The sequence below is a fragment of the Suricata suricatta genome, chromosome 15 (genome assembly GCF_006229205.1).
Source record: "Suricata suricatta isolate VVHF042 chromosome 15, meerkat_22Aug2017_6uvM2_HiC, whole genome shotgun sequence".
In the NCBI taxonomy this organism is placed as follows: domain Eukaryota; kingdom Metazoa; phylum Chordata; class Mammalia; order Carnivora; family Herpestidae; genus Suricata; species Suricata suricatta.
Window position 1 is genome coordinate 38,353,671 of NC_043714.1, and position 26,585 is coordinate 38,380,255.

A 26,585-nucleotide genomic window follows, 5' to 3' on the forward strand; every position below is an offset into this window, starting at 1 on the left:
GGAAGGTGCTGCAGGACACAGTGGAGGGAGTGAGAAGGTCCTGAGCTTGAGTTCTGTCCTGTGGCCCTTTGGCCGAGTGGCCTTGGGCAAGTTGTTTAACCCCTTCAGCCTGAGGCTCCTCATTTGTAGAATGGAGACACTACACCCTGCCTCACTGGGTTGTTGTTGATGAGATAAAGTGCCTAGCAGCAAACCACAGGTGTGAGTGAGGCTTAAGCACCTTGCTGGGTCAGCTCAGCGTTCTGCTCTCGGGAACTAAGGCCAGACCCTGTGACCTGACTCCCTCTGTCAGTGATCAGTGAGGTGACCAAGATCTAGCCCCTTTACACCTATACTCCCCATCTGCATATTAGGGGTGCACCCCACTATTTTTCAGCCTTTCCACAATGGCATGAGGCTAAGCAGAAGCCCCAAAGGCAGGGGCGCTCCCCAACCAGAGGTTAATTTGTTCTCAGAGCTTTCAAGTGCTGGGTGAAGGGAGATCCACAGGCAGGCTTTAGGAAGAGGAAGGTCCTCGTGTGGGAGCAGGGAGCCCGGGATGCAGGCGCATTAGAGACCCCCAGAAGCAGCTTCTCCAGCTAGTGCATGTCATCTCTTCTGGATAAACAACAGGGTGTTCCTGCCTTCCGGCTGACTCCGATTGGGACATCTGGATCTATGGAACCTGGGATGTCTCTGGAGCTTGGATGTCTGATGTGTTTCCCTCATGAGGACTCCAGTCTCAAGACCTTCAATCCAAAAGCAGGGCCTGGCCAAGGCCTCTTCACAATCCGCTCCCGGAGTCCCTGGCTCTCTCCCCATCCTCCAGTGGGAGCCCAGGAAGGAACACACCAACCTTCAGCTCTGTGGGACAGAACAGAGTCCGCTGCGCCCCCAGCCATCTCTCTCAGTGATTCCAGAAGACAGTATAGCATAGTGGCCCCAGAGCAGACCTAGCATCAAATGCCACTGACAAGCTGCTTAGGACTCTGTGCAAGGGCTTCAACCCCTCTGAGCCCCAGTTTCCTCCTCTGTGAGATGACAGCAATAATAGTACCTAACGAGGTGGGTACTGAGATTTCCCTAATGAGATTTCCCTAAGAATGCAGGTAGCAGGCCCAAAATAAGTGCTTGGCAGATGATAGCTAGTTTTCCACTGGGTGGAAAAATCTGGAAGGAGAGAGCATCATAGACATTAAGGAGGAGCGTCATAGACAGCAAACTACAGAGCAGAGAGCACAGGACTGAGAATCAGAACATCTGGATTCAAATCCATTCCTGCTGCTTAGTAGCTGTGTGGCCTTAGACAAGTCACCTGATGTCCACATGCTGGGAAGGACAGTGCAGTCATGCTAAAGCATGTGAAGGCGCGACATCCAAGGCCTACAGTAGGGGAGGCATTACTTTATGGACTCAGACGAGAGACCTTGGAAATCATCTTCCAAGGGCATGTATCTTGCTTTATTTAATGTCACATCCCTCTAGCACAGAGCCTGGTGCCTAACCAAAGCTCAGCAAATGTTTATTTTTGAATTAATAGATTTATCCCAACACTCTTCACTTTACCAAAGAAAAAACCCTGAAGCACAGAAGTGACCAGACATTCGTGGAAGAGTGTCCAATATCCTACCTGCTGGTTCACATTCTAGAAAACACCATTCTGAGCACCAGGAATATTGCCACTGCTCATTCTTATTGGTCCTAGCTCATTGTACTCAGCATGCAGGCCCTTCATGCCAATCCTGACCCTCGGAGCTCCTACCAAAACCTCAGTTGCTCCCTTCCAAAGCCTGACTTCAGAGAGCCCCAAATCACCCTGCGAATTGGCCTTAAGTTTTGGAATTAAAAACCAGTCATTTCCACCTTACCTGGAACTGATGGGGTTGCTATACATAGTCCTAATGGACAGTCACTCATTTCTCGAACACCAAGATTTGTGAGAAAAGAGAATTATGGATGCCTACATGGAATTTAGAAAAGCAACAGAAAATAAAAGGCACTGGTTCTGAAAGTCACAAAAGATTCCCAATCAGTGACTGGATTCCCAGCCATGCCCTGGGGAAGACAAGCCCTTGCCCAGCCCCCACATCTATCTGCTCCTATTCACTCCAAGCCACAAGCCTGTCAGACACCAAGACTTAGCGAACCAAACACTTGGCCAAGATCATGCCAATACCTGTCAGGCCACAATAGCCATTGTGTTTACAGGGAATTCCAAAACACAGGTGTACACAGGTTTGTCATGGTAAATTTAATCAGGATAGAATTAATTGAAACTTATTGTTTGTATATTGTTGCAATTTTACAAGTATAGTCTCCATTTTTGGAAGCTGGGAGACCAACTATGGAGTTTCAAGGGCTGAGCTCTTTCTACCCTTTGGAGAATTGTCAGGCCTTTGTCCCAAGGTCTAGACCAATGCTCATCAAAGTATGGTCAGAAGACCTGCTGTATCAGACTTTCCTAGGGATGTTTGTTCTCGGGCCCCATTCTGGTACTGAAGCAGAACCTCTGGACACAGGGCCTTGGGTCTTTAAAACCTCCTGGGGCACTGAAGTTTGGCTACCAGTCTGCAATTCCCTTACCCCAAGGGTTGGTGCTGGATCACTGTGTTCCAGAGGAGGGAATAGAGGCATTGATGCATTGAGGTAAGAAACAGAAATTGCTCAATGTCCAATGAAATTGAAGTCCCAGAGCTTATGGGGGAGATGGGGCTCTTACAGGGCTGTCCCAGGCTTCCACTGTGCCACCCACAGGCTACCAGACTTCAGTTTGGGTTTGGCTTCCTGGGTGCCTGCGGAGGCAAGATGCTACGAGATTTGGGAAGCCACACTAAGAGTCCTGTGCCAAGCCTGAAATCAGGGAAGAAGAATGCAGTGGAGGGCATCCTAGGAACCCACCCATAGTGTCAGTGCCCAACACATGGTGAGGACCAGCACCCGGGGGGGGGGTACTGAGTATCAGAAAGAACTGCAGTGATCAAAGTAACCATTCCCTCGATAAAGAAGATATAGATATAGATATAGATATAGATATAGATATAGATATAGATATAGATATAGATAGATATATAGATATAATAGAGTATTAGCAATCAAAAAGAATGAAATCTTGCCATTTTGCAACTCGATGGGTGGAACTGGAGGGTATTATGCCAAGCGAAATTAAGCAGTCAGAGAAAGACAAATATCATAGGACTTTACTGATATGAGAACTTTAAGATACAAAACAGATGAACATAAGGTAAAGGAAGCAAAAATAATATAAAAACTAGGAGGGTGACAAAACATAAGAGACTCTTGAATATGGAGAACAAACAGAGGGTTACTGGAGAGGGTGTGGGAGGGGGGATGGGCCAATTGCATAAAGGGCATTAAGGAATCTACTTCTGAAATCATTGTTGCACTATATGCTAACTAAATTGGATGTAAATTTTTAAAATAAATTAAATTTTTTAAAAAAGTAACCATTTTCTAAAGGCCAGTCCTTTCGGCCTTGAATAAATCCCATGATGTCATGAAGAGTCCAAAAGAGTGGAGGTCTCCCAGAAAGACCACCCTGCTGAAAAACGGCTGGGCTGAGACACAATTTTCCTTTAAAAAATAAAGAAATGTGTCATTCCTCACATCTCAGTGTCACAGAGAAATTTGTACCCATCACATAGATAATATGTCCACCAAAAAATTCATGAACTATATTTCTGCTTGGCTTAAGTGAGGTCATTCATTATTCAAGCTGTGAGTTTATAAAGTCTGACTCTTAGCTTCCCAGCATGAACTTGGAAAGACCTAACTCATGGCTGTTCAGCACATATGCAACATGTGTCCTTGCCTTTTACGTAAGATGGGTCTCATTTACACACTGAAGAAAACAGGCAGCACTGAAGTTGCTCGTCTACAAGTTCAGAGTTCTTTTTATTAGCATATGAGATCATTTCCCAAAACATGTCTCATGGAACATTAATTCTGAAAGATGCACTAAAGTGTGTCTTGGGCCAACAGATATGAGAAGCGTTGCACATTCTGTTCCTCCCTACCAGGGATTCACGATACAGGATCAGCAACTCTGAGAAAGTTTTTTGGTGAAGAAGAGTAGGGGCATTTACTGTCTGGCCTGCTCAGTACCCCTTCCCATTGTCCCCACTTTTATGAAAGCATTCTAGTTTTCCTTTGGGAAAATATTCCCTCTCTCCCACTCAGCCAACCATGAAGTTCATGTGACCTTGCTTATTGAAACCATTCAATTACAATGCTGCCTCATCCTCAACACACACACACACACACACACACACACACACACATACACACACACACTTCCCCTACAGGTACTCAGCCAGCACAAAAGCATACACACACAAGATTATTGGAGTTGTGTTATATTTTTTACCTCGAGAGATTTTACCATTCATATTTTCCCTTGATTCCTATGAACTATCTAGAGTTACTCCATTTATTAGCCTCTCTTGGCTTCTGTTGCTTGCAACTAAAAAACTCGAGAAGAAGCAAGAGACCCTATTTTCCACATGCAAAAAACATGAAATTGGGCCCCTACCCTCTACCATACACAAAAATCAACTCAAAATAGATCAAAGACTTAAACATAAAAGTTAAGACTATAAAACCCTGTAAGAAAACACTTTCATAACATTGGATTCAGCAATGATTTCTTAGGCATAACACCAAAACACAAGCAACACAGAAAAAATTAGACTTATCAAAATTTAAAATGTTTGTTCAGTAGAGAACACTATCAGCAAAGCGAAAACCCACAGAATGGGAGAAAATATTTGCAAATCATATGTCTAATGAGGGATTAATATCCAGAATATATAACAAAACCTCTATAATTCAACAACAAAAAACACATAACCCAGTTTAAAAATGGGCAAAGAACTTTACTAGACATTCCTCCAAAAATAGTATATAAATGACCAATAAGCGCATGAAAAGATGCTTAATGTTACTAATCATTAGGGAAATGCAAATAAAAACTACAATGAGACACTACTTCACACTCAGTAGGAAGGCTATCATAAAAAAGAAAAAAAATAGGAAGTATTGGCAAGAATGTGGGGAAACGAAGGCCTGTACTTCACTGGTGGGAATACAAAATAGTAGAGTCACTGTGGAAAATGGTATGCAGGTTTCTCAAAAAATTAAAAAATAGAATTAACCAAACGATCCAGCAATCCTGCCTCTGGGTATACTCTCAAAAGAACTGAGGGCCACGTGGGTGCCTCAGTCAGTTGAGCATCAGACTCTTGGTTTCAGCTCAGGTCATAATCTCTCTCTCTGCCCTTTCCCTACTCAGGCATGCTCTCTTTTCTTCTCTTTCTCACTCTCTCTTTCAAAATAATAATAATAAAAAGAGCAATAATTTTTTAAAGAAATGTAGAAGCAACCCAGGTGTCCAGTGCTGGATGAATGGATAAACAAAAGGTAGAATACATTTGTGCATACATAAGCTAGAACGTTATTCACCCTTAAAAAGGGACGAGATTCAGCACATACTACAACATGGTTGAATCTTGAAGACATCATGCTGTATGAAACAAGCCAGTCACAAAAGGAGGTTTCATATGATTCCGCTCCTATAGTGTGGCTGGAAGAGTCAAATTCACAGAGACAGGAAGTAGAGGCTGGTTGCCAGGGGCTCAGGAGAAGGGGCATGGGATGTTACTGCTTAATGCACACAGAGCTTCAGTTGGGGTAAACAGAAAAGTTCTGGAGAAGGGTGATGGCAATGGTTGCACAACAATGTGCAAAGACTTCATGCCTCTGAACTATACACGTAAAGACGTTAAAATGGTAAGTTTCATCTGACACATAAAAAAGAAGCCTATTTCACTTTTTATAACCAAAATGGATGTATTTGACCATGGACTTCTCCCTTTCACCAGAACTCCACGTGAACACCACACAAAGCAAGGATCCCAGAGAGCATCCTTTGGGGAAGGCCAGCGTGTCATATTGTGGCCGGACCTTCAAGGATAAAATCCCGTGGTGGAACAGAGCAAGGTCCTCACCTAACACAGGGAAGAAACGCTGGGCCAGTCATCTAGGGAAGGAAGATGCCTTCGTGTCAGTCAGTGAACTAGGGTGAGGAGGGAAAGCTCTCAGCAGCAGAGAGCAGAGGAGGGATCTGCTTCTCAGGGTCTTGGTATCAAGATATCGATGAGGTAGCTCCCAAGTGGGAGAACTTAGAGGATCCCTCTTTTGGAAGCAGGCTTGGAAGATTGGAGACAAGAGAGCCACGCAAGCGGTCTGAGACAATGCACCCCAACATGCATCCCCAGAGACTGGGGACTAATGACCCCACCATTATAGACTGTACTGTTTATACACAGGACAGAAGTTGCTTAGCAATCTCGATCTTAAAAAAGGCTTTTTGAAATGTTTAGCCTATTCTTAGCCACTGAGTGGAACTCCTTTGGCAGGGAGTTTGGTCCACCCCTTGGCCAGGCCATTAGGGCTGAATTACCCACCAGAATGGCACTGAGATTGCCCAAGGGAAAGATGACAACTTAGGATAATAGTGTAGGAGTCTTATTAAATAGCCCCTCCCTCGTTCCAAGCTTCCTAAGACTAATCTCTGAAGGCTCTTGGTTCTCGTTTGCATAAAGAAAGTAATAAAATATAATTAAAAGCCTTGAACTTTTCATCACGCACCACCGATTGGCTTTGTAGGCACTTTCCTATTTCCTGTAAAGAAGTAAGAAGTAGATAACTTTTTAATTCATTTCCTCGTTATCTTCATTCAGATGAAAAACCTGAGCCTAAGAAAGATGAAGTCACTTGTCCAGGTTTCCCAGCTGAGAGCCAGGATCAAACCCAGGCAACTGGACCCCAGAACCGACCCTTTTCTCGGTCACTTCACCCCATCTTTCCAGCCACCCGTGTGGAGCCACACAGTCTTCATCTTCCCTCTCAGTCACAAAGGAAATGGATTCTTTATGTCCACTTCCACCTTCGCTCTCATAGGCACAGTTACAATCAGATGTACCTGGAAAACTCCCAAGTCCCATTTATCTGCTGCATGGAGCACTTGTCCGCATAAAAGCAGGGGAATGGACAAGGTCACGATCAGCCTGATTCTTTATGAGTCCAACATCTTCATCCCCAACACCTAAAATAGCACTTCTCATTGCCCATTGTCTGTACACAGACTCTCAAAGACACAATTAAGAAAATCAAATTAAGAGTTCCCTGCTTCTGCTGCCACAAGAGATAGCATTGGCATTTTCCCAACTGCTAATGTTTTTCAGCTGGCTTTATACATTCCAAGAGACAGTGATTAGGTCCAATATATCAGCAAACTAGGTGAGTGTCTATGTGCTGGGCTCCAAGGCGTAAGCCGGGGGAGGGCCCTGAGAGACCCACTACTTCAAAGGTCTTTCACACATGCCAGCCACACTCATACCTGTAATTCTGTGCCAACAAGCCCCAATACCACCTCATATGTGTCTAACACTTTAATAACCCCATAGAGATTTGACTCTTCTGAGGTTACAAAACTTACCACATTTTGTCATCTTAAAGACCCTGTGAGGTTTGTATTGCTTTTCCTATTTCATATGAGGATTGTAAAGCTCACGAGTAACTAGCAAAGGCAGGACTGGTATCTAAGACTTTTAACTCCAAGACCAGAAGCCTAAGCCTAAGACAGGTGAGTTTCGATAGCAGTACTAAGAAGAGAGTCTGGTTTGAACTGACAGTCCAGCCTTAGCCTGGGAACCCCCTGCCTCCATGGGCCCCTCGAGGCATGCCTGGTCTGTACTGTCCAGGACTTGTGCAAAACTCGATTTCAATCTCTCTTGCAGTCTGTTTTTGAACCATGGCTCCCTGTACTTCACCTAAGAAATGTTAACTTTAAAGGTTCTAACAATTAACGCTACCATCCTGATCCACAATAGTCTTGGCTGTGACTCAGAGAACGTCACAGTTAACAGTGACCGTTCAAATGTGCCCTTCACCTGGTGTGAAGAGAAGACACACACGGGGTTGCTTATGCATGGTCTTGCAGTTCTGACCCAGAGGCCCCCTGGAAGGCTGGGTTCACTTTCCTTCGGCCTCGGCTCAGAACTGAGTTTGCCCAGCCATTCCTCAGATAACCCAGGCTCCTCGCGCTGCTCTTTCCAAATAGTGAAACACATCATGGCAGGCCACCAGCTCCATCTTATAATTGAATAGATGAATCACAAGGCGATTTCCTTTGGATTTTTTTTTAATAGGATTTCCACTCCTACCTCATGGCCTGGTGCTGCCTGATGTTTACAAAAAGAAAAAATTTCTGCTTTCAAGTGCATCTGATGGTGTTGGTTGCTGTTGTTTTTAGTCAAATAAAAGCTGACTGGCTGCTTGAGCTGCACTCCTCACCACCCTGTGCCTTGCCCGCCTTCCGATATGTGCACACTGCTCTCGCTTCATGTCTTGGGGAGCTCCTGGTGAGGCACCTTTTGCCAGCACTCGTCTGAAGGCTGTAATCGCCTCATCAGATATTTATTTCAGAGCATCTCCCTGCCTCTAAACAAGGCTGCTGTAAACGTGGATGTGTGTATGTGAACACATACATACGCACAGGTAGGTATGTTTGTGTATGTCTGTATCCATAGGTACATGCATGTATTGTACACACCTTTCAAGAAAGCGTCTTCCAAAACTTCCAAATTCCCCACAAGGCAGCCAGATTTCTCCAAGTCAAACAGCTGCTCCAGGGTCTCCAGTGATACCAGGAAGAGCCCTTCTCAGTCCCCCTGTGTTGTCATTTTTCTAAAAGCCTGACAATAAAGCGGAGCTTCTTTACTCCGATTCAAGTAGTTAAAAACTGCAGCACAGCAGAAGACATAGGCACATTTTTGTTGTCACTTACTTGACCACAATCCCAGCAAACTTAAATTACAACCTATCCTGAGGCGCCCTGGGGGCTTGGTCAGTTACGTGTCCGACTTCAGCTCTGGTCATGATTGTACAATTCGTCAGTTCGAGCCCCACTCCGTGCTGACAGCTCAGAGCCTGGAGCCTGCTTCAGATTCTGTGTCTCCCCCTCGCTTTCTGCCCTCCCCTGCTTGTGCTCTGTCTCTCTCTCCGCCCCTCTCTCTCTCTCAAAAATAAACATCAAAAAAAAATTTAATTGCAACTTGTCTGGAGTTTTAGAAAAGACGTGTACTTCTTGAATACTCCATTTCCATGGAAGGCACTGAATTAATAAGACCATTGAGCACAGCCCCGTTTCGGGCATATCCTAAAGAGTGGGGCAAATTGAGAGTCGGGTTGATGTTTGAAGTTACTCTACTTCGCCTTTAATGTGAAGCCTCTCTTTCCCACCCTGTATCCCTCCCCAACACACACACATACACGCACACTCACATGCACTCGTGCGTGCCCACACGTGCACACCCGTGCAGGGTCACCGGTGCATCCAACAGCAGTGTTTTTCTAAAAGCCTCAAGTCCCTGTTTGCACACAGGTTTTCCAGCCACATCACAGGAAAAGTAGGTGTGCGGTGTCTGCCTCCTCATTTCCCCAGAAGTTAGGCTGGACGAGGATTGACGGTTTAGGGTCTCTCATTTTGTGACTGTTTTCCAGGTAATCAAAGTCAGAATCCCCGCCCTCACTGCAATGCAGTCTTGTAACGGGGGCCTCGGCGAACCCTTGGACTGCCCCACTGGCTGCCTTTGCACCTGCCGCTCTTTGCTATCTGCCGTTGTCAGGCATCAGGCCTCAGGGCTTTGTGAGCGCTCCTTGCACAAAACCTAACACAGCCAGATACAGATACACGCTCTGTAAGGCCACCCTCCCTCCGCCTGCAGCCCATGAACTGGGCACACCGGGCTAGGTGTTCTGGTGGCTTCCTCCCTGATCGCCTCACAGTGGCTCCTGCCAGTCAGCCCTCCTGAGCCATGTCCTGAAGTGGTGCCACTTGGTCTGTCACATCCTTATTAGGCAACATCTGAGCGCCAGTGTTGCCTCTGAACCAGGTGGAAACTGCTCAGGCTGGAGACTGACACATTCTACAACCACTATCCATCTTGTCTTGCAGACTGCTCACTTTCCACCTCCTGAACACACCATAAATTAAGCACTTTACAGTTAATGCTCACAATAATCCTTCATCCTTGTTTTTCGGATGAAGAAATTGACGGTTATCGATGCTAAGTAAGTTGCCCCAAGTAACCCAAAGTATTTCGTTTCCTAGGGCTGTGAGCTTATCATAAACATGGTGACTTAAAATAACAGAAATGTATTCTCTTGCAGTTCTGGAGACGAAAAATCTAAAATCCTGACCTCAGCAGGCCCGTACTTGGAAGACATTAGGGGAGACTTTTTCCTTCCCTTTGCAGCTCCTGGTGGTCCCGGATGTTCCTTGGCATTCGTTGGCTTACAGCTGTCTTATGCCAGCCTGTGACCCATCTCCACACAGCCTTCCGCCCTCTGTCTCTTCTGTGTCCAGATACCTCTCTCTATCTATCTATCTATCTATCTCCCTCTCTCTCTCTCTCTCTCTCTCTCTCTCTCCTTCTTTTGTCTTATGAAGGCACCATTCATCCGATTTAGGACCTGCCCTAACTCCAGAGTGCTTTCATCTTGAGATCCTTAGCTAATTACATCTACAAGGACCCTATTTTCAAATAAGGTCACGTTTTGAGGAGGATACAAATTTGGACACAATTCAACCCACTACACCCAGCAAGTGAGAATTTGAAACTACTTCTATCTGACTTCAAGCCTCAGACACTTTACTTAACCATCTTCTAGAATGCTCCTGGCCACCCTGAATTTCTCTCTTTTCCCTAAACAGATCTTTCTCTCTCCTGTCTCTCTGCCCTTGTTCACACCATATGCTGTTTTCTTTACATAAACCAGCCTCGTCCTTCAGCCAATCTTACCTGTGGAAATCTTGAATAGCCTTCAGGATCAAGCTCAATGTCACTTCCTCCAAGAAGACATTCATGATTGCACCAACTAAGCAAGGAATTCTCTCACCACCCAAGCTCCAACCGCCTTACTTCAAGTGTCTCTGCTGGCCCATCTGATCCTCTACATCATTCTAGGTTTTTGTGCCATTGACCTCATTCACCATGGTGCCCACTTCCCACCAACACATCACAGCTCTATCACAGCTTTCTTTTTTTAAGTTTATTTATTTTTGAGGCAGAGGGACAGAGTGTGAGTGGGGGAGGGTCAGCGAGAGAGGTAGACACAGAATCAGAAGCAGCCTCCAGGCTCCAAGCTGTCAGCACAGAGCCTGACGCGGGGCCAAACCCATGAACCGTATGATCATGACCTGAGCCAAAGCCAGACGCTTAACCAACTGAGCCACCCAGGCGCCCCTATCACAAGCTTCTTAAAGGCACAACTACCGTTCCACACTCTGTCTTCTCCACAGCCCCTTGCACAACAGAAGCCCCTGCACTTCGCTCCTGTTCATCAAGTAAACTCAGAACCATCTGTCTCTCCCTGTTTTGATTAGTCGATGTGTTAGTGAGAAAAATGCAGGATGGTGAAAGACCAGATTTCCCCAACATTCCCACTTCCCCCAAATGGAATTTTTAAAAATAGCCCAATCTGCTTTTCCACATCAAATCCAATCATTTTAATAATAATTTTTGTCCTTCATTTGAATTTCGTCTAATGGCAGTAAATCCAGCCCCTTCCAGGTATAATCCTCCCATGCTTTGTTCAGTTTCTTCCTATCTCCAGTGCCACCTTCTCGGGCTTCTAGGGACAGAATATACTATCCTCAGGGGCTCTGGGGGCCAGGCTGATGTCTTAGTCATTATATCCTCCGCACCCAGTGGTGCCCGGGGGCCCAATAATGTCTGAAAGGTACGTGTGAGAATGAAGGCGTGAAAGCTGCCTTAGAGTCAAGTCCTCAGAGTCGTCACGTGTGCAGGCCTCACACCATCCTCACCGCAACCCTGTGAAGTACGTGCCGTGGTCATCCCCGTGTCACAGACGGGAAAACTGAGGCCGAGACAAGGAAGTCCCTCCTGGTCACACATCCAGAGTGAAACCCAGATCTGTCTGATTCCAGAGCCGTAGCTCTTAACCAAGAAGCCTCTCAGACTGGACTGCGTCTGTTTTGTCCCGCCCCGGCTCAAAGGGAGCCCCGGTGTGACGATGCTGAACACGCTCTTGAGCTTGAGAGTCTTGGCAGCTGTTGGCCGTTTGGCTGGGAAGGTCTGAACGAAGTGAGCAGAACGGTTGAATCTGTAGGACAACAGACAATAGTGTAAATAAAGAATGGGTGTGTGAGTGCATGTGTGGTGTTGTATACGGGGATGTGATGTGTGTGGTGTGGGATATACGTGTTGTGTTTGCCTTATGTTTAGGTGTGTTCTGTGCGGGGGGTGATGTGGAGTGTGCATGTGGTATACTATGTGGTGCGGGGTGTGTGGGCAAGGGTATAGGGTGTGTGGAATAGGTGTGTGGTGGGTAGAGTGTGGCAGGGAGGTGTGATATACTGTGCAGAGCGTGTGCAGTATGTGTGGGATGTGTATGGGGGTGGGTGTATATGTGTGTGTGTGGTTCCCAGGGATGAGAAGAGCTATGTCTATGGGAAACAGTTCGGGACATAAAAAAGATACAAATGACTCCAGCACATGTGGGCTCTACTCCTTGTCCAGAAATTTAACATCTGAACAAACGGGGACAAGTCACTTATCCCTCTGAACTTGTTTGCTGTAAAATGGCCTTTCAACTGCATGGGGCCACTGGGAAGATCTATTCAAGAAGAAGCACTATACGGGTGTCTGAGTGGCTCAGTCAGTTAAACATCCAACTCTTGATCTCAGCTCTGGTCTTGATCTCATGGTCGTGAGTTCAAGTCCCACATTGAGCTCTGCACTGGGCATGAAGCCTACGTAAAAAGAAGAGGAAGAAGAAGAAGGAGAAGAAGGAGAAGAAGAAAGAACATTATAAAAGGAGCCAATATAGGGGCATCTGGGTGGATCAGTCGGTTAAGCGTCCGACTTCGGCTCAGGTCATGATCTCATGGTTCGGGAGTTTGAGACCCCTGTCAGGCTCTATGCTGACAGCTCAGAGCCTGGAGCCTGCTTTGGATTCTGCATCTCCCTCTCTCTGACCCTCGCCCACTTGCACTCTGTTTCTCTCTCTCAAAAATAAACATGAAAAAACAAAGCCCAGTATACACAAAGCACTGTATTGAAGAGTATAGTGGTAAAAAGGAAAAGAAGTAGTGGTCCCCGATTATACGGGGTTTCCATTCCATTTAGGGGAAGGCAGACATATAAAACTGATTTATGCAGAATGGAGGGGTAAGATAGTGAAGACTGACATCTCTGAAGCTCCTCATGGTGTGGCAGATTAAAAGACATTCATCTCACACCCTTACAAGGTAGGTATTATTAGCAACCCCATCTTACAGATGGGAAAACTGACGGTTGCAAAGGTTTCGCCTTTACTCCAAAGACACACTAATGTTAAATGGCACTGATGCTAAAAGGCCTGTGAAACCAGAATCTTCTCTCTTATCACCTCCCTGTACTGTTTCCTTAAACAATTAAAAGAGACAAAGCACACAGAGATGGGAAACTTTGTGCTGAATTTGAAAAAGGAGAACATGCCAACAGAACTGAGTTGTAAGGCTGTCACTTTAGGCAATACTTGAGGTCCCAGGATTGTCGCTATTAGCGTGTGTCTGATTACAAATTCAGGAACACGGGGAGCGGAAGAGGGTACTTGCAGGGGCTGGAGATGTGAAAGGGGGACACCAAGAGGATCCATTCCAGCCAGGGGTCACACCCGGCCCCTGGACAGATGCCACATGAGGAAGGTCAAGTCATATTAATGTCCCAGAGGAGAATTTGGTTAAAGCCTTGCCTGGCTGGATCTCAGGCTGAAAATCACCAGTTTCTTTTCTTTTTCTTCTCTCCCCCACCCCCAGCCCATAATCCTTTATAATTTCCTCTAATGCTTTAGTCTAACTTAGGACCATGAGCCTTCAGGGAGAAAGAGCACATCTGTTCAGTCAGGAATCTGCCAAAGTAAAAGATAAATCTGGCTTTTCTTAGAATTCAGCATCTAGAGGACCCCAAATACTTGTCAGCTGTATTAGCCAAAATGATCTTTGCATTCTTATGAATCGTGATTCCAAAGGAGATATCAAGGATACTCTGAAATAAGTAACAGCTGGGCTATCACCAAAGAAAAGAAGAGATAAGTAACAGGTATGTTTCGTTAGAATGTGCTTGCTCTAAATGCTATATGGAAAGAATCATAATTGCCTTATTTGGGGAGGAAAAACATTTAAGAATACCTTTTTTGTCCCAAAGATTTTATTTCTTTTATTATAAGACATATAAGTAAAAACTTGCATATTCTGAAAGAGATAGAAAATGGTAATAAAATGGACATTTTTCCTATTAAGAAATATGTTCATAAATATGCTTTATCAAATGTTAAAATGGTTATTACTTTGCAAAATAACAATAAATACAGCAGAGCTGTGGCATACAAGGGTCAACCCAACGTACTGGAAGTATTGTGTTTTATAAAAATTCAGACCTTCGATCATACTTCAAAATTTGGCATTTTGCACTCCAGGTTATCAGTAATTCAGATTTTTTAAATAGTTTCATGATGGCCCCACGACTTTAACAACAATGAACCTTAAAAGGTGGTCTGACTAAAGTAGAGTTTGATCAAAATAATTTTCCCCAAAACAAAAAATTACAAGACACAGAAGCAAAGATATGACTTTTGATCCCATAAGTAGTATCTGTATCAGTTCCCAATTCTATAAATTTCTGGGTCCCCGACCGTGGGCACTGAACAAGACTGTTCGCTAAGCCTTAGTTTCCACCAAGGTCCCCCATAACTTTTCACAGCTTGATGGAGCAACGATGGTCATGATTATGACGAGCTCGGTTCTATAATCCCAGCTCCACGAATATAAGGTACAGAGAAAGACATTCTCCCTCCTTTGAATAAATCCTTTGAAGACTTTCCTGTATTTGTCTGTGGCCTAATGGCCTCAAATTCACGTATCAGAACACTGGCTGACATTTTAACAATGAAAAGTTCTCGTTCTGAGCATTCTTTTGTAGGCTTCACTTCTCTACTATGCAAAAGAGAGAGGAACACAAGTGAACACCAAACACGTCCTCTAAGGAGGATGTTCTTGGGTGTTCAAGTAGCCAGGTCAGGCTTTTCCTGTAAATAAATACTGATTTTACAAAGATCTTTCATTTCCCATGCATTATGTCGCCCTCGAGGCTAACACGTTTAATTCCCAGCTACAATGGGGGAAGCCATATGTAATCATACTTAAGGATCCAATCTAATATAGATTATCAGTCCCAGTGGAGTTCAATGATGCCCATCAAGGGGACATCTGGGTGACTCTGGGTGCCTAGAGCACAGAGAGGTCATGGCAGGATTTGGACTTGAGCTTGAAGGCCATGTTCTTGTTGTTTTTGGCCACGATCTTGCCCCAGAAGCGCCTGGCTTTCCTGGGGATGCTCTCCCTCCTTTTCTGGTAGGCCAGCCGCCGCTCGTTCTTCTCCTTGCTGTCCCGCCGAAGGCGGACCTGCCGCACGATGCCCTCAAACAGCTCCTTCACGTTGTGCTGGACAGCCGCAGACGTCTCAATGAGCTTGCAGTCGAACACCACAGCACACGCTCTCCCTTCTGGAAAGGAGAGCAGGGGAGAAGAAAGTCAGAGGAGCTATACAGCACACAGCCAAGATGATGCTCGCGGGCTTCAGGCTGTCGGAAGGAACTCTAAGTCAGTCATACACGTGGTGGCTACAGGAGGCCACTGTGACGCATGTCCTCCCAGGGCACAGAGAGAGGCAGAGTCACAGGAGGACTCCTGGAAGCAGGAGAGACGGGCTTTAGATCTGGCCCATCATAAATTCAAGGTCCAATTTCATCAAATACAGTAAGATTAATTATAACAATAAAAACCACAGCCCTAATTTATTGTACTTACTATGTGCCAGGAATTGAGTTAAATACATTTTTATAAACATTATTTTAATGTTCAAAACTCTCTTGAAAAATACAAGATCGCTTTCAGACGGATGAAGAAACTGAGGTAGGGGGTAGTCTTTTAAGAACGTGCGGGTGTTCACATAGCCGGTAAGTGGCAGGGGTGAAGCTGAGCCTGCTTCTTCCTCAAGCTCTGATTCTTAACTCTTTCTCCTAACTCAGTTTCCTGACTTGAAACAGAATCCTGCTATTTGACCTTCCTCTCTTAAAAAACAATTTTAAAGTTTTGATGAGGTACCTTGAAAACCTTTTTGATGATGTCACACACATACGATACAGTGACAGCAAACTATACAAACAGGCTTTTCTGGAGCGGCCTCAATGTCAAATGTCCCATTGTGTTCAACGGCCGTGTATTCAAGTGTTGGTTAGAAAAAAAGATTCCTATACACAGTGTTCTCCTAAGAGTTAGATGTTCCCAAGCTGGTTGTATACATTAAGTCTTCATCAGGTTTCTTTTCTCCTGAGTGGCGTCTGGCAATGCAGTATTTTATTTCTGACCATTGTACAAGGAACCAAATCTGTATTAGGCCAAAAAAGATCTCAAGGGCCCCAAAAGCAAATAGGCAATATCTCTAAACTAGGCATGAAAAAGTCTATGTGACACTGTCAGGCTGATGCCTTCACTAAAATTTAGGAAGCAAAAGGCAGAGACAAGAAGATGATTCTAGACTCTCCAGGAACCAGAGACAGCCGGAGTAGAATCCTTATTCTCAGTGAAACTTTCAGAATTCTCATCTTTCTTCCATAAAGAGACTACTTTTATTTCCCTGAACTCTTGAGAGCTCCCTGGAGAACAGAAAAGGACAAGGAGTAAAGGCTGGGGAGTGCCAGGAAATCCCTGAGCATGATCTTTTCCCTAAATTCCAGGGAGGGGAAGGGGGGATCCTGCACGTGGACCAGATGGACCAGCGAGCAACAATCAGCACAGACACACTCTGCTGGGAATGTTGGGGTCTCAGACACGAAACTCTGTGGAGCATTTTAATGGGTTCCTGGTTCCAGCTTCATGTAGAAAACCAGGTGACCCAGGGATGGTTTCTACAGCTCCCCTTACCTGATACAGACACTTCCCGGCACCGCACCAGGTCACTTTTGTTGCCAACCAAAATTATAGGAATGTCCTCTGTCTGCCGAGCCCGGCGGAGCTGGATTCGCAGCTCAGATGCCTTCTCGAAGCTGGCTCGGTCCGTGATGGAGTAGACAATCAGGTAGGCGTCCCCGACTTGCATGCAGTGGTCCTGGAGCCATTCATTCTCTCCCTGGTAAAATGAGAAGAACCTCCCTGAGCTCAGGCGGGCCTGGTAAATGAAGCTTCAGTGTGCAAAGAAAAGTACGTGCATCCTAAGTACCCTTGCTGATATGAGGAAGGAAGGAAACGTATTCCCAAATGCATGTCGTCTGTGCCTGCACTGTGTCCGGTGGCTATAAAGACTGGCTAGCCCATCAGGTGCTTCTGCCAAAAAGCTTTTACTGTCCAATTCCTCCTACAGCTTGAGTTGATAAATTAGACAATGACTCTGCCAAACCATATTTCCAATTTCTATCCAATCTACCAAAAATGAGCCTTTTCTGACTTCCAAAAACTCCCTTTTGCCTTTCCCAAGTGATGAAATTTAGAATCCTTCTATGAGAATAGGAGAGTTCTCAGTAAACAGAAAGTCTAGCATATATGTTCAGGAGCCCAAAATCTTTAAAAAGCACATGGTGAGGACGAGTATTAAGACTGTCAACTCCACATAATCTGGTTTTATACACAGCTTGAAGTTATCATCCATACTTGCTGGCACTTGCCCTAAAGCGAATATATGTTTTTGCATTTATTTAATTGAACTGAGGGCAAATCACTGCACTTGCTTATTATTCAGAGCTCATCTGCGAATGACCTGTTCCTTCGAACAGCTTCACCCTTCAGAAAAAAGAAAGCTTTTAATCAAGAAAATGAGCCCACCTCACCTAGAACACTAAAAAGGACAAGGTCACCCTTGCACCAGACAGCCTGCTGGAAGGCAAGGCGTGGAGGAATTTACAGAGAGCTATGAGCTCCGCATACCTTGTTTTCCCACATGTCCAGAAGTATAACTGTTGCACTTTCCCCGTCAACAATCAGCGTTCGCTCATATGTATCTTCTAGAAAAGCAAGAACAGTGACACTGGAGTCAGGAAATTGGGCAACACTTTTCCGTGAGCGTCATGTAGAAAATTACACTAGAAAATAAGCTTACTAACTGTGCAATTAAGTATGCAAATATACAGATATTCACAGAGGCAAATGACTATTTTTTAATCACCTTTAACAACAGTCTACGTATATATTCCTCCAGTACTTCCTAGCAGAACACCCATGTCTTCTGAAAGCGTATCACCAAAAACCACCTGAAGTGAAGGGAAAGGCTTTCATTTTCATCGTTCCTGGACCTTCTATACAGAAAAACCATTCATAAGGATAAACTCACTGAGAACTTTTGACTCTGATTCGATGGACGATGCCATGAGAAACCACTAACTGCCCAGGGGAGTGCTAAGCCTCCCTCGTGCCTTACATGGAATTCTACAGTACCTTTCCGTGGGGTGATTACTGGCAATTTCAGGAGCTCTATGCTCAGAGACATTTCCCCCTGTTTTGAGACATGCAAGAAAAAAAGCTTGCGACTATTCCTCTTTTGGCTGAAGTTTTCTTTCTTAAAAAAAAAAAAAAGATACAGCTCCCTAGGAATAAACAGGCTTATTCTTCCATCTCGAGCACAGCAGAAGGACAGCCTCCAGCTCTACTTGGTAATGGAAACTTTCCTCCCTACACTTGAGCCCAGCCTGAGTGGAGGTGAAGGGTGAGCGGTACCATGCGCCAGAACAGCTCCGGCCCCGAGACACCAGTGGGTGGGGGCGGGGGGGTAGACTCGGCGGAGTTCGTTGGGATTTTGCAAGAGGGATTCCCATCAACTCCATACACATGAGCCCACCCCCACTCTGTTTCCACAATGAGGTTTCCTGTCTGAATTTCATCATTTGAGAATTACGATGTTCATAATGATTTTTTTTCCTTCTTTACTATTTTTCTTGCTGCTCCTTTTGCCTGAGACCTGTTCCCTGGGAGATCCAACAGGCGTGTGCCCTTACCTCTTTCCAGGGGAAGTGTTCCCTCACTGTCTACTTAAAATTGCAACACATCTCCCCTCCCAATATTTCTTACTCCCTTCCAATTCCATTTTTCTTCATTTTACTTGTAAATGCCCTACATGCAATCCACTTAACTTATTTTATTCACCTATTTAATTCTTTTCTGTCCCTCTCACCGCCCCCCCCAGTATTAAGGCAGGGATCCGCTATGTTCCCCAGTGCCCAGCACAGTGCTTAGCATACTGCAGGTGGCCGACCAGTGCTTACTGAATGAATGAATGAATGAATAAATGAATGGTAACTACAGCACTAGGAATATAAGCATAAGCAAACCTGAATTAGAATCCAGATGCCATCTCTTATTAACTATGTGGCTCTGGACCATTTATTGAAGTGCTCTGGGCCTCAGTTTCTTCACCCGTGAAATGGGACTGATTAACAGTATTCATTCCTTAGGCAATTACATAGGCTAGTCAGGGGCACAGAGTAGAAATACAATAAATCTTAGCTGTTGTCATCTTGTTCACATGAAAGAAGCCGGTTCTTCCCATACTCAGTGTTTCCCACCATCGGTAAATTCTAGCTTAAAAGCATTACATTGGGGAAACCACGACATCTCTTGTTTTATAATAACAAGGGATTTACAAAAAGCAATGCTCCCGGCTTAAACATCTCTTCATCTAGGAAATGGAATCAGCAGAGGCAAAGGAAGGAAAACGTGGACAAATGAAAAGGCTCTTTCTGTCAATTTCCGTGCCTCCATAAGGTATCATTCTAATCAACGGTAATGGTGTCCTGCTGGGGGATTAAGTCTGTTATCCCATCCGGTCTGCCATCCACAACATGCGTGATGAATGGGATCACAGTGGGACGCACACTCCGGCTTCCTGCAGCGTGGGGCCTCCTGACTCAACAGCACATTTTACAACCAAATGGAAATGATCAGAGCCCCAGCAGCACAGAAGGGGGGCCGGCTGACAGCCCCTTACTACCTCCCAGGTTTTCTTTTTTCTAAAAGCCTTCCCAGTGCTCACAAAATCCAAAACAGCACTTTCTCTGCCCTCAGTCCACCACTCATCATCCAAAAGCAGGTACAAGGGACTCACTTGAGTCCCCAGCAATTCAAACAGAAACATACCAGGTTCCAATAGCTAGGAGGAAAAAGCAAACTCACACTTCCCCGTGGTTTAAGAGATCTCTGAACATTAGCCTAGAGAAAACATGGATTGTACCTTAAAAAGTAGACGCCTAACTGCTTTGCTGTTCTGGAAGATTCCTGGACTTAGCCCTCCCTGAAAATCATTATGTTGCAAACGCTGAAACAGTCAGTATCTCTCTGCCCTGCTTCACTGCATATGCCCCACACCTAGGTTTATTTTTATTTGGGGAGAGGGGGAGATAGACACACACACACACACAAGTGGGGCGGGGAGGGGTGGTGGGGAGAGAAAGATTGAGAGAGAGAATCTTAAGCAGGCTCCATACCTAGGTAGGAGCCCAACACAGGGCTCAATCTCACGACCCTGAGATCCTGCCCTGAGCCAAAATCATGGGTCGGACGCTTAACCAGGCGCCCCCACACCCAGATTTATATAGGCCTCTGGCTACCCCCCTACTCCCCACGGATTCTTCAGACACACAAAGTGTCCTGCTTCCTGGCCGTCTGCCAACCAGGAGAGGGTCTGCCTGCAACTAAAGTTCTATTTCTCTTCCTCCCCATTGTCACCTATTAGCCTTCTCTAGAGCTAATCAGGTGAGGAGAGGGGAAATAAAAGAATATGAAATTCTAGAAGAGTCCTTTGAAATTTGCGCTGGGTTAAGGTCGACGCCTACTGGCTTACAGAGCTTTTCAGCAGCATGGGCTTCTCCAGTGCTCTCAGGGAAAGCTGGGGGTGCACCCACACAGCTTGCGGAACGAGAGAGGTCATCCTGAGGGATGGAATGATTTCTACGGTCAGGTGGCAGGAGCCATTCTCCCTGGACTAGTACACCTTAATGTGTCTTTCATTTGACCCTCCCTGTGCCTGGAGGACCCTCCTGTCCAAGACTGGTCCGTGCACTGCGTGGAAGCTGCCCGGTTCTCTCCCGTGCTAGAACGGGTGCCTGCGGCCTCAGAGGCTCTGAGGCTCCAACATCCCTCTCCCCAAACTCTCAACCGCTTTCAGCTTCCGTAGGAAGCCACCCAGTAGATGCCAAAGACCCCAGAAGGGACGCCTACTCTAGGAACACCGTCCTCTCCTCTTGTGACGCGCATCTCCTCTGCACTCTCACAGCGTCCTAGCCAGAGCGGCCCGAGGGGATGGGGGCTACAAGCAACAAGAGAGCCAGTCTGAGAGAGGAGTCCAGGCACAGGAAATGGCAGATTGAGAATCAGCTCTAACTAACACTCATTCTGTTCATCTCATGTGCCAGGCACTATGCCACATGCTTAATGTGTCTTCTCTCCTTTAATCCGCCAGTGCCCTGTGAGGTAGGCCCTATGTCCCTTCCTAAAGAGGAAGTTTGAGAGGGGTCAGTCCCTGGTGCAAGACCACTCAGCTACATCAGGGCCAAAGCTGGGCTCCACCCACACCATCAGACTGAAGTCCGGTGCTCTTCCCATACTTCCTGCGTGCATGCGCAGTACTTCCTCACCAACCTCGGGGCTTCCAAATCCTAGGTGTCCTTAGGACCCAGCGCAGAGACCACCTCTTCTATGAATCCTTTACTGACCTCCACGGCCAGAAGTAATCTTTTCTCCTCTCAATTCCCACAGCACCATCCCTGTACCTCTTTCAAGCCATTCATCACATCCTATCCTGATTTACAGTTGGTGCACATCTGATCTCTACTGCACATACTAGAAGCATCTTTAGGGGGGAGCCCTAGGACTTTTGCATGCCCCCGTGGTAGTTAGTCATGTTCCACGTATGTTCAGTAACTACGTAGGAATGAATGCATGTGTGAGCAAATGGGTGAATAAATGAATGAATGGCATTACATGTGTACAGAGCGTCATAAGATTATTGCAATAAAGCTGTAACAACATCCATCTTTATTAGGAGAAATACTGATGAGAGTATTGTGTAGAGGTTTTTTTATGGTTAATGCTGAAAAAAGAACAATGCGAGGGCATGACTTGGAAAACCTTCTTCTTGAGAGACATAAAACCAGTAGTGATTCCAACAGCTGCCTACGGATAAGAGATATAATCCTAGACAGTATAAATTAAGTCACTCAAACAGGACACATTAAATAGGATGGGTCACCTGAGGCGTTGCTTGCCAAAGATCCTGTTCAAGGAGATAAGGATCCTCGCTCTCCCTCCCTCATTAAGCAAAAAAGAGTTTTCCCAAATATAGAAGACTGTCTTCCCAAATTCCAGATACGACTTGGTCTTCTCGACACTGTATGCCTAAGGGGGTACCAAGCTCCGGGTAAGTACCACTGCACTCTAACTGACAAACATTTTGGAAAGTCTGCTACCCACTTCTTTCAAGACCTCCCTCAAAACACAAGTAAAACTCATGGCTGATCTCTCCCCAAATACTTTATTGTTACTTCTTAAGATATTCACTAATTTTACCCTGCTCTGAATTATAGACACTGACAGTTCACCCCTTCCTAAGAGGGTAAACTATCACTGGGTACCCCAGAGCCTAGCCCAGAGCCAGGCGCGTGCCTGGCACTGGTAGCATGCAGATGCTAAACCCACAGACCGCAGGGTGCGGTGAAGGCACACGAGTGGGTCTGGCCCCTGGCCACAGCGAGCACTGGCTTTATCACCCCGGGAATGGGACTTGATGTGATAAGCCTCCATTTCTTCACCTGCAAAACAGGGATATTAATTCCAAAGTGGTTCAATTTTTGCATTTGCAGAAAAAACTTATGAGAAGTACTTAGCATAGTGCCTGGCACATAGCAGGTTCCCTGTTTGTGGCAGTCTAAGAGTAATACCAAACTAAGCTTATAAAATCCTGAGTTCTCAGTCCAGCTACCCCGCCGATTCAAGGTGAGCCACTTGGTAGCCTTGAGACTCAGTTTACTCACATGAGTACAGGAATTCTGTGAGTACCAAAATAAACAGGATTAAATAAAAGATGCCCAATAAAGCACGTCTCCAGTGGCAAATGTGCTTTCTACATAGTAGTTCCTCGCTCCCTTTCTCCTACACGACAGTCAACCACCGGCCTTTACTGAGAAAGAGAAAATCAGCCTTCCAATACTGAGGTCACTATTTCTCCTAGACTCTCATTTAGCTCTAGTCCCTGAGACTTCCAGAAGGGAGGAAAGAAATCAATGTCCTATCAATGAGTCATCATTTATAGTCCAGTTCAGGAGCTGCCTCGTAAGCAGTGAACTCCCGGACACTGGAGACCATCAAGATGAAACGTTTAGCCGAAACGGGCTGACAGCAGTAGTGAAGAAGGAGCAGCATTCCTATGCACCACACAGAAGGCAGAACTGACTCCTCACTAAGGCATCTTCCTACCCTGGGGGTCTGTGATTCAGCTGTGCGTTGCAACTGAGAGCAGAGATCGATCATGCCACTTGGGCAAGCTCTGGAAGGTTCTCCCTTCATTTCTATAGCTGCGAATGAGGACACAGAGCGCCTTTGTCATGTATGCTAAGACGTACCCTGGCTGGTAAGGATCCTATTACTTCCCAGAATGTAGCGCTATGCTTTATGCATATTGGAGGAGCACGTGCAGCTTTGCGACTATGTCACCTCAAATCAGTTTTGGAAATAGGTAAGCCTTAAATATTTTCAATGAGATTGTATATGGAAAATCGTCTTGAAAACCTGTAAGACTCTATACAAACATATGTGCCACCGTTGCTATATTTTAAAAAGGTTTTTTTTAACATTATACTATTTCAAATTAAGATTTTGAACTATTTTACACCCTCAAAGACTCTAAAAATGGTGGAAACTGATGAATCTATCCTAATACTTTTTCAAATCAGTTTGGTATTAAGTAGAGCTGTGGCAAAAAGCCACGTCTACACTGAACTCTTAAAAAATCCAGGTCAGCATTGGCAAAAACCAGAGGTGGGATCCTAACCCTCTAACTGCCCTCTTTAGCCACTCTACCCCCGGTGACTGGGGAACTGAAATCTAAGAAAACCCCTTTCTGGCCCAGGTTCCGTTTGGAAGAGGATGGATCCTCATTCTCTTGTCCTGAGGACCCGTGCCAGCGCTGTTCGGGGACTCAGTCCCTCCAGCCAGTGCCAGGAATGCATAATCACCACTCCCAACTCTGCGGATAAATGGCCCACCCACTCGCTCTTTCAGACTGGACCACTGCTAACGGACAGAAGCCCACTGGGGCCGGGGCCACCTACCTCCCAGCACCTCGCAGTCGCTGTCCATGCTGTCATGTACACCTGCAAAGATGTTGGCCAGAGTGGACTTGCCCACCCCCTGCTCCCCTATGAGCACCACCCGGTAGTAGGTGCTCCCCGACTCGGAGGAGATGACGGAGTCTGTGGAGTCGGAGGACCAGCTCTGGCGGCAGTGGTCTTCTGGGGCGGCAGAGTGACGGCCGCGCTGGCCGTACTGGTGGGTCTCCTTCTGAACCATCAGATGCCTGCCGTCGGCTGGGATGCTCCAGCGCTGCTGCTGCGGCTGCATGGCCACAGTGCCCTGGCGCATGGTGACATTGTTCAGAGTCATTGCTGGGTCCTGGAGAGCAAAGTAGCCAAGATGTAAGCATTTGTAAGCAGGAGCAAGAGCTCAGGGGGCTCAACCACACAGTCAGCCATCAGTAATATCTGATCAGATGGGGTGACACTGAAGTAACCCTGACATGAGGAATCCCAAGGAAACAGTCCCCAAACCAAAAGGCTTTCAACTGGACACACACACGCATACACTTAGTAACCAGCTCCTCAGACGACTGTCATTTGCAAAAAGAAAAAAGTACCGTCAACATCACCCACTGCTCTCGGGCTTCCTCCATCCTCAAGGAAGCCTTCAGACCCCACTCAGCACTGACACAGAGGCAGCCAAAAGAAACGAACAGCCTTCAGAGATGGCTTGAAAGGCAACAAGTTAATGGAGCTGGGGACCAGCTGGCCAGGTTAGCTTCTCTTGTCTAAACATGGCTCTTAATTGCACCAGCGTCCAGCGGGCTTTTGTGCCTGGGTGGGAAACACGTGGCAATGACATCACTCCCTCTGGCTGGACTGGACAAGCACTTATTGGAACTTCCATGTTTAGTAAAGTCACCCTGATGCTCTCCAGCTGCCTGAATAAGCTATTATTTGGGGGCAAAAAAAAAAAAAAAGATTTCTGTTGAGGTTTATGCCTCAGCTCTGCCCTCTTGCCCACAGACATCATGTTTTAAAAATCCCAGCTCCAAGCCCTGTTGTTCTTGCAGAGAATGACCTACTCATGTTCAGACCTATCACATTTGCAAAGAAAATGCTTTACTCTTCTGAAACCACATCCACTCCAAGAGTTTTAAAATTCAACGCAGATTTCCACCTTCTTGAGGAAAAGCAGAAGGCGGAAGACTCTCCCAAATGTCATTCAACAACTTTGCTACAACTTTCCCTTTGCAAGACTCCCTCCCCTTGCACGGAGGTCTGTTGCCGAAGGCTACTTGAGGTAAAGTAGAAGCCATCTCATTTTAATCCGCAAGATCATTCGTGAGAGTGAGAAATGCACACTCCCCTTCCCACCCCGACATGCTGGCCACTAACGGGGAGGACCCGCCGGTTTTTCGATGTCACAAGCAATGCCTCAGTTGGCCGACTTGCATTCAAACAAAGCATGACGTTATCAGTCAGGGCTACCCTCTGACCACACAGTCTGGAGGAGGAGGTGACGCTCCTACTAAAGCGAACTAAGGAACCTGCTAGTGACAAATGGCATCCTTAGCACCTTAAACTCTGCCCCAGATCAGAAAACCACGGCGCAGACCGCAAGACCCAGGGGCTCTTTTCCCAAGTTAGAAAGTTCTGCGGGCTGGGAACGCCCACTTCGTGTCCGCCCGCCCCTCGCCCGGCTTCCGGAGGACCCCCGCCCCGAACCGCCCGCTTACTCGGCTCGGCCGCGTGGGCGCCCGCGGGTCCGCGTGTGCTGCGTGGGTGCGCGCTGCGATCCCGGGCCGCCGAGCGCGGGGTGCTCGCGCTGTGCCCGCCGTCCGTGCAGCCGCCCGCAGCCGCCGCGGCCCCGCCGTTTATAGCGCGCCGGCCGGGCCGCGCCGGGGCTTTTCCGTGACGTCAGCGCCCCCGCCGGGAGGGGGCGGCTCTGCAGCAAACTCCGACTCGCTGCCCCTTGGCCAAGCCGGTTACTCGCAGTCATGTGACCCCCTTCTCCCTTTTTAAAAAATAACAACAGTTCTTCCCGGGCTCCTTTAGTTTTTTTTCTCTTTTATTTTCACTAGGCGGACACAAGAAGATGGAAAAATACACGAAGTGCCACTTAATCGCTCTTCCCACGGTGGCGAGCTGTCGGGATACAGGATGGAAAAGGAGGCAGGTTTGAGTTG

At 46.4% G+C, this 26,585-nt stretch overlaps 1 protein-coding gene across 2 annotated transcripts; it reads right to left on the reverse strand.

The window, feature by feature from the left end:
* Positions 1 to 14,255: 14,255 nt before the first annotated feature.
* GEM (GTP binding protein overexpressed in skeletal muscle) lies at positions 14,256 to 26,234 on the reverse strand. Of its 2 annotated transcripts, none has more exons than XM_029923883.1 (5): positions 26,136 to 26,234; positions 24,433 to 24,772; positions 18,044 to 18,120; positions 17,048 to 17,252; positions 14,256 to 15,627 (listed from the first exon to the last, which is right to left on the reverse strand). In XM_029923883.1, exons 2-5 carry the CDS (start codon positions 24,761 to 24,763, stop codon positions 15,350 to 15,352), a joined length of 891 nt encoding a protein of 296 aa, XP_029779743.1. In that variant the 5' UTR covers positions 24,764 to 24,772; positions 26,136 to 26,234; the 3' UTR covers positions 14,256 to 15,349. The 2 variants fall into 2 exon arrangements, with proteins under 2 accessions (XP_029779743.1, XP_029779742.1); XM_029923882.1 differs by lacking the exon at positions 26,136 to 26,234 and adding an exon at positions 25,014 to 25,159.
* Between the last annotated feature and the right edge of the window lie 351 nt (positions 26,235 to 26,585).

Bases quoted from the DNA above. Each gene is read 5' to 3' on its own strand.
- GEM (XM_029923882.1), bottom strand. From the start codon at position 25,049: ATGGAGGAAGCCCGAGAGCAGTGGGTGATGTTGACG. The intron at 17,253-18,043 runs GTATGCGGAGCT...TCATTTTACCAG, and splicing joins TGGACATGTGGGAAAACAAG to GGAGAGAATGAATGGCTCCA. The intron at 15,628-17,047 runs GTAAGGGGAGCT...TCTCCTTTCCAG, and splicing joins CCGGGAAGTGTCTGTATCAG to AAGGGAGAGCGTGTGCTGTG.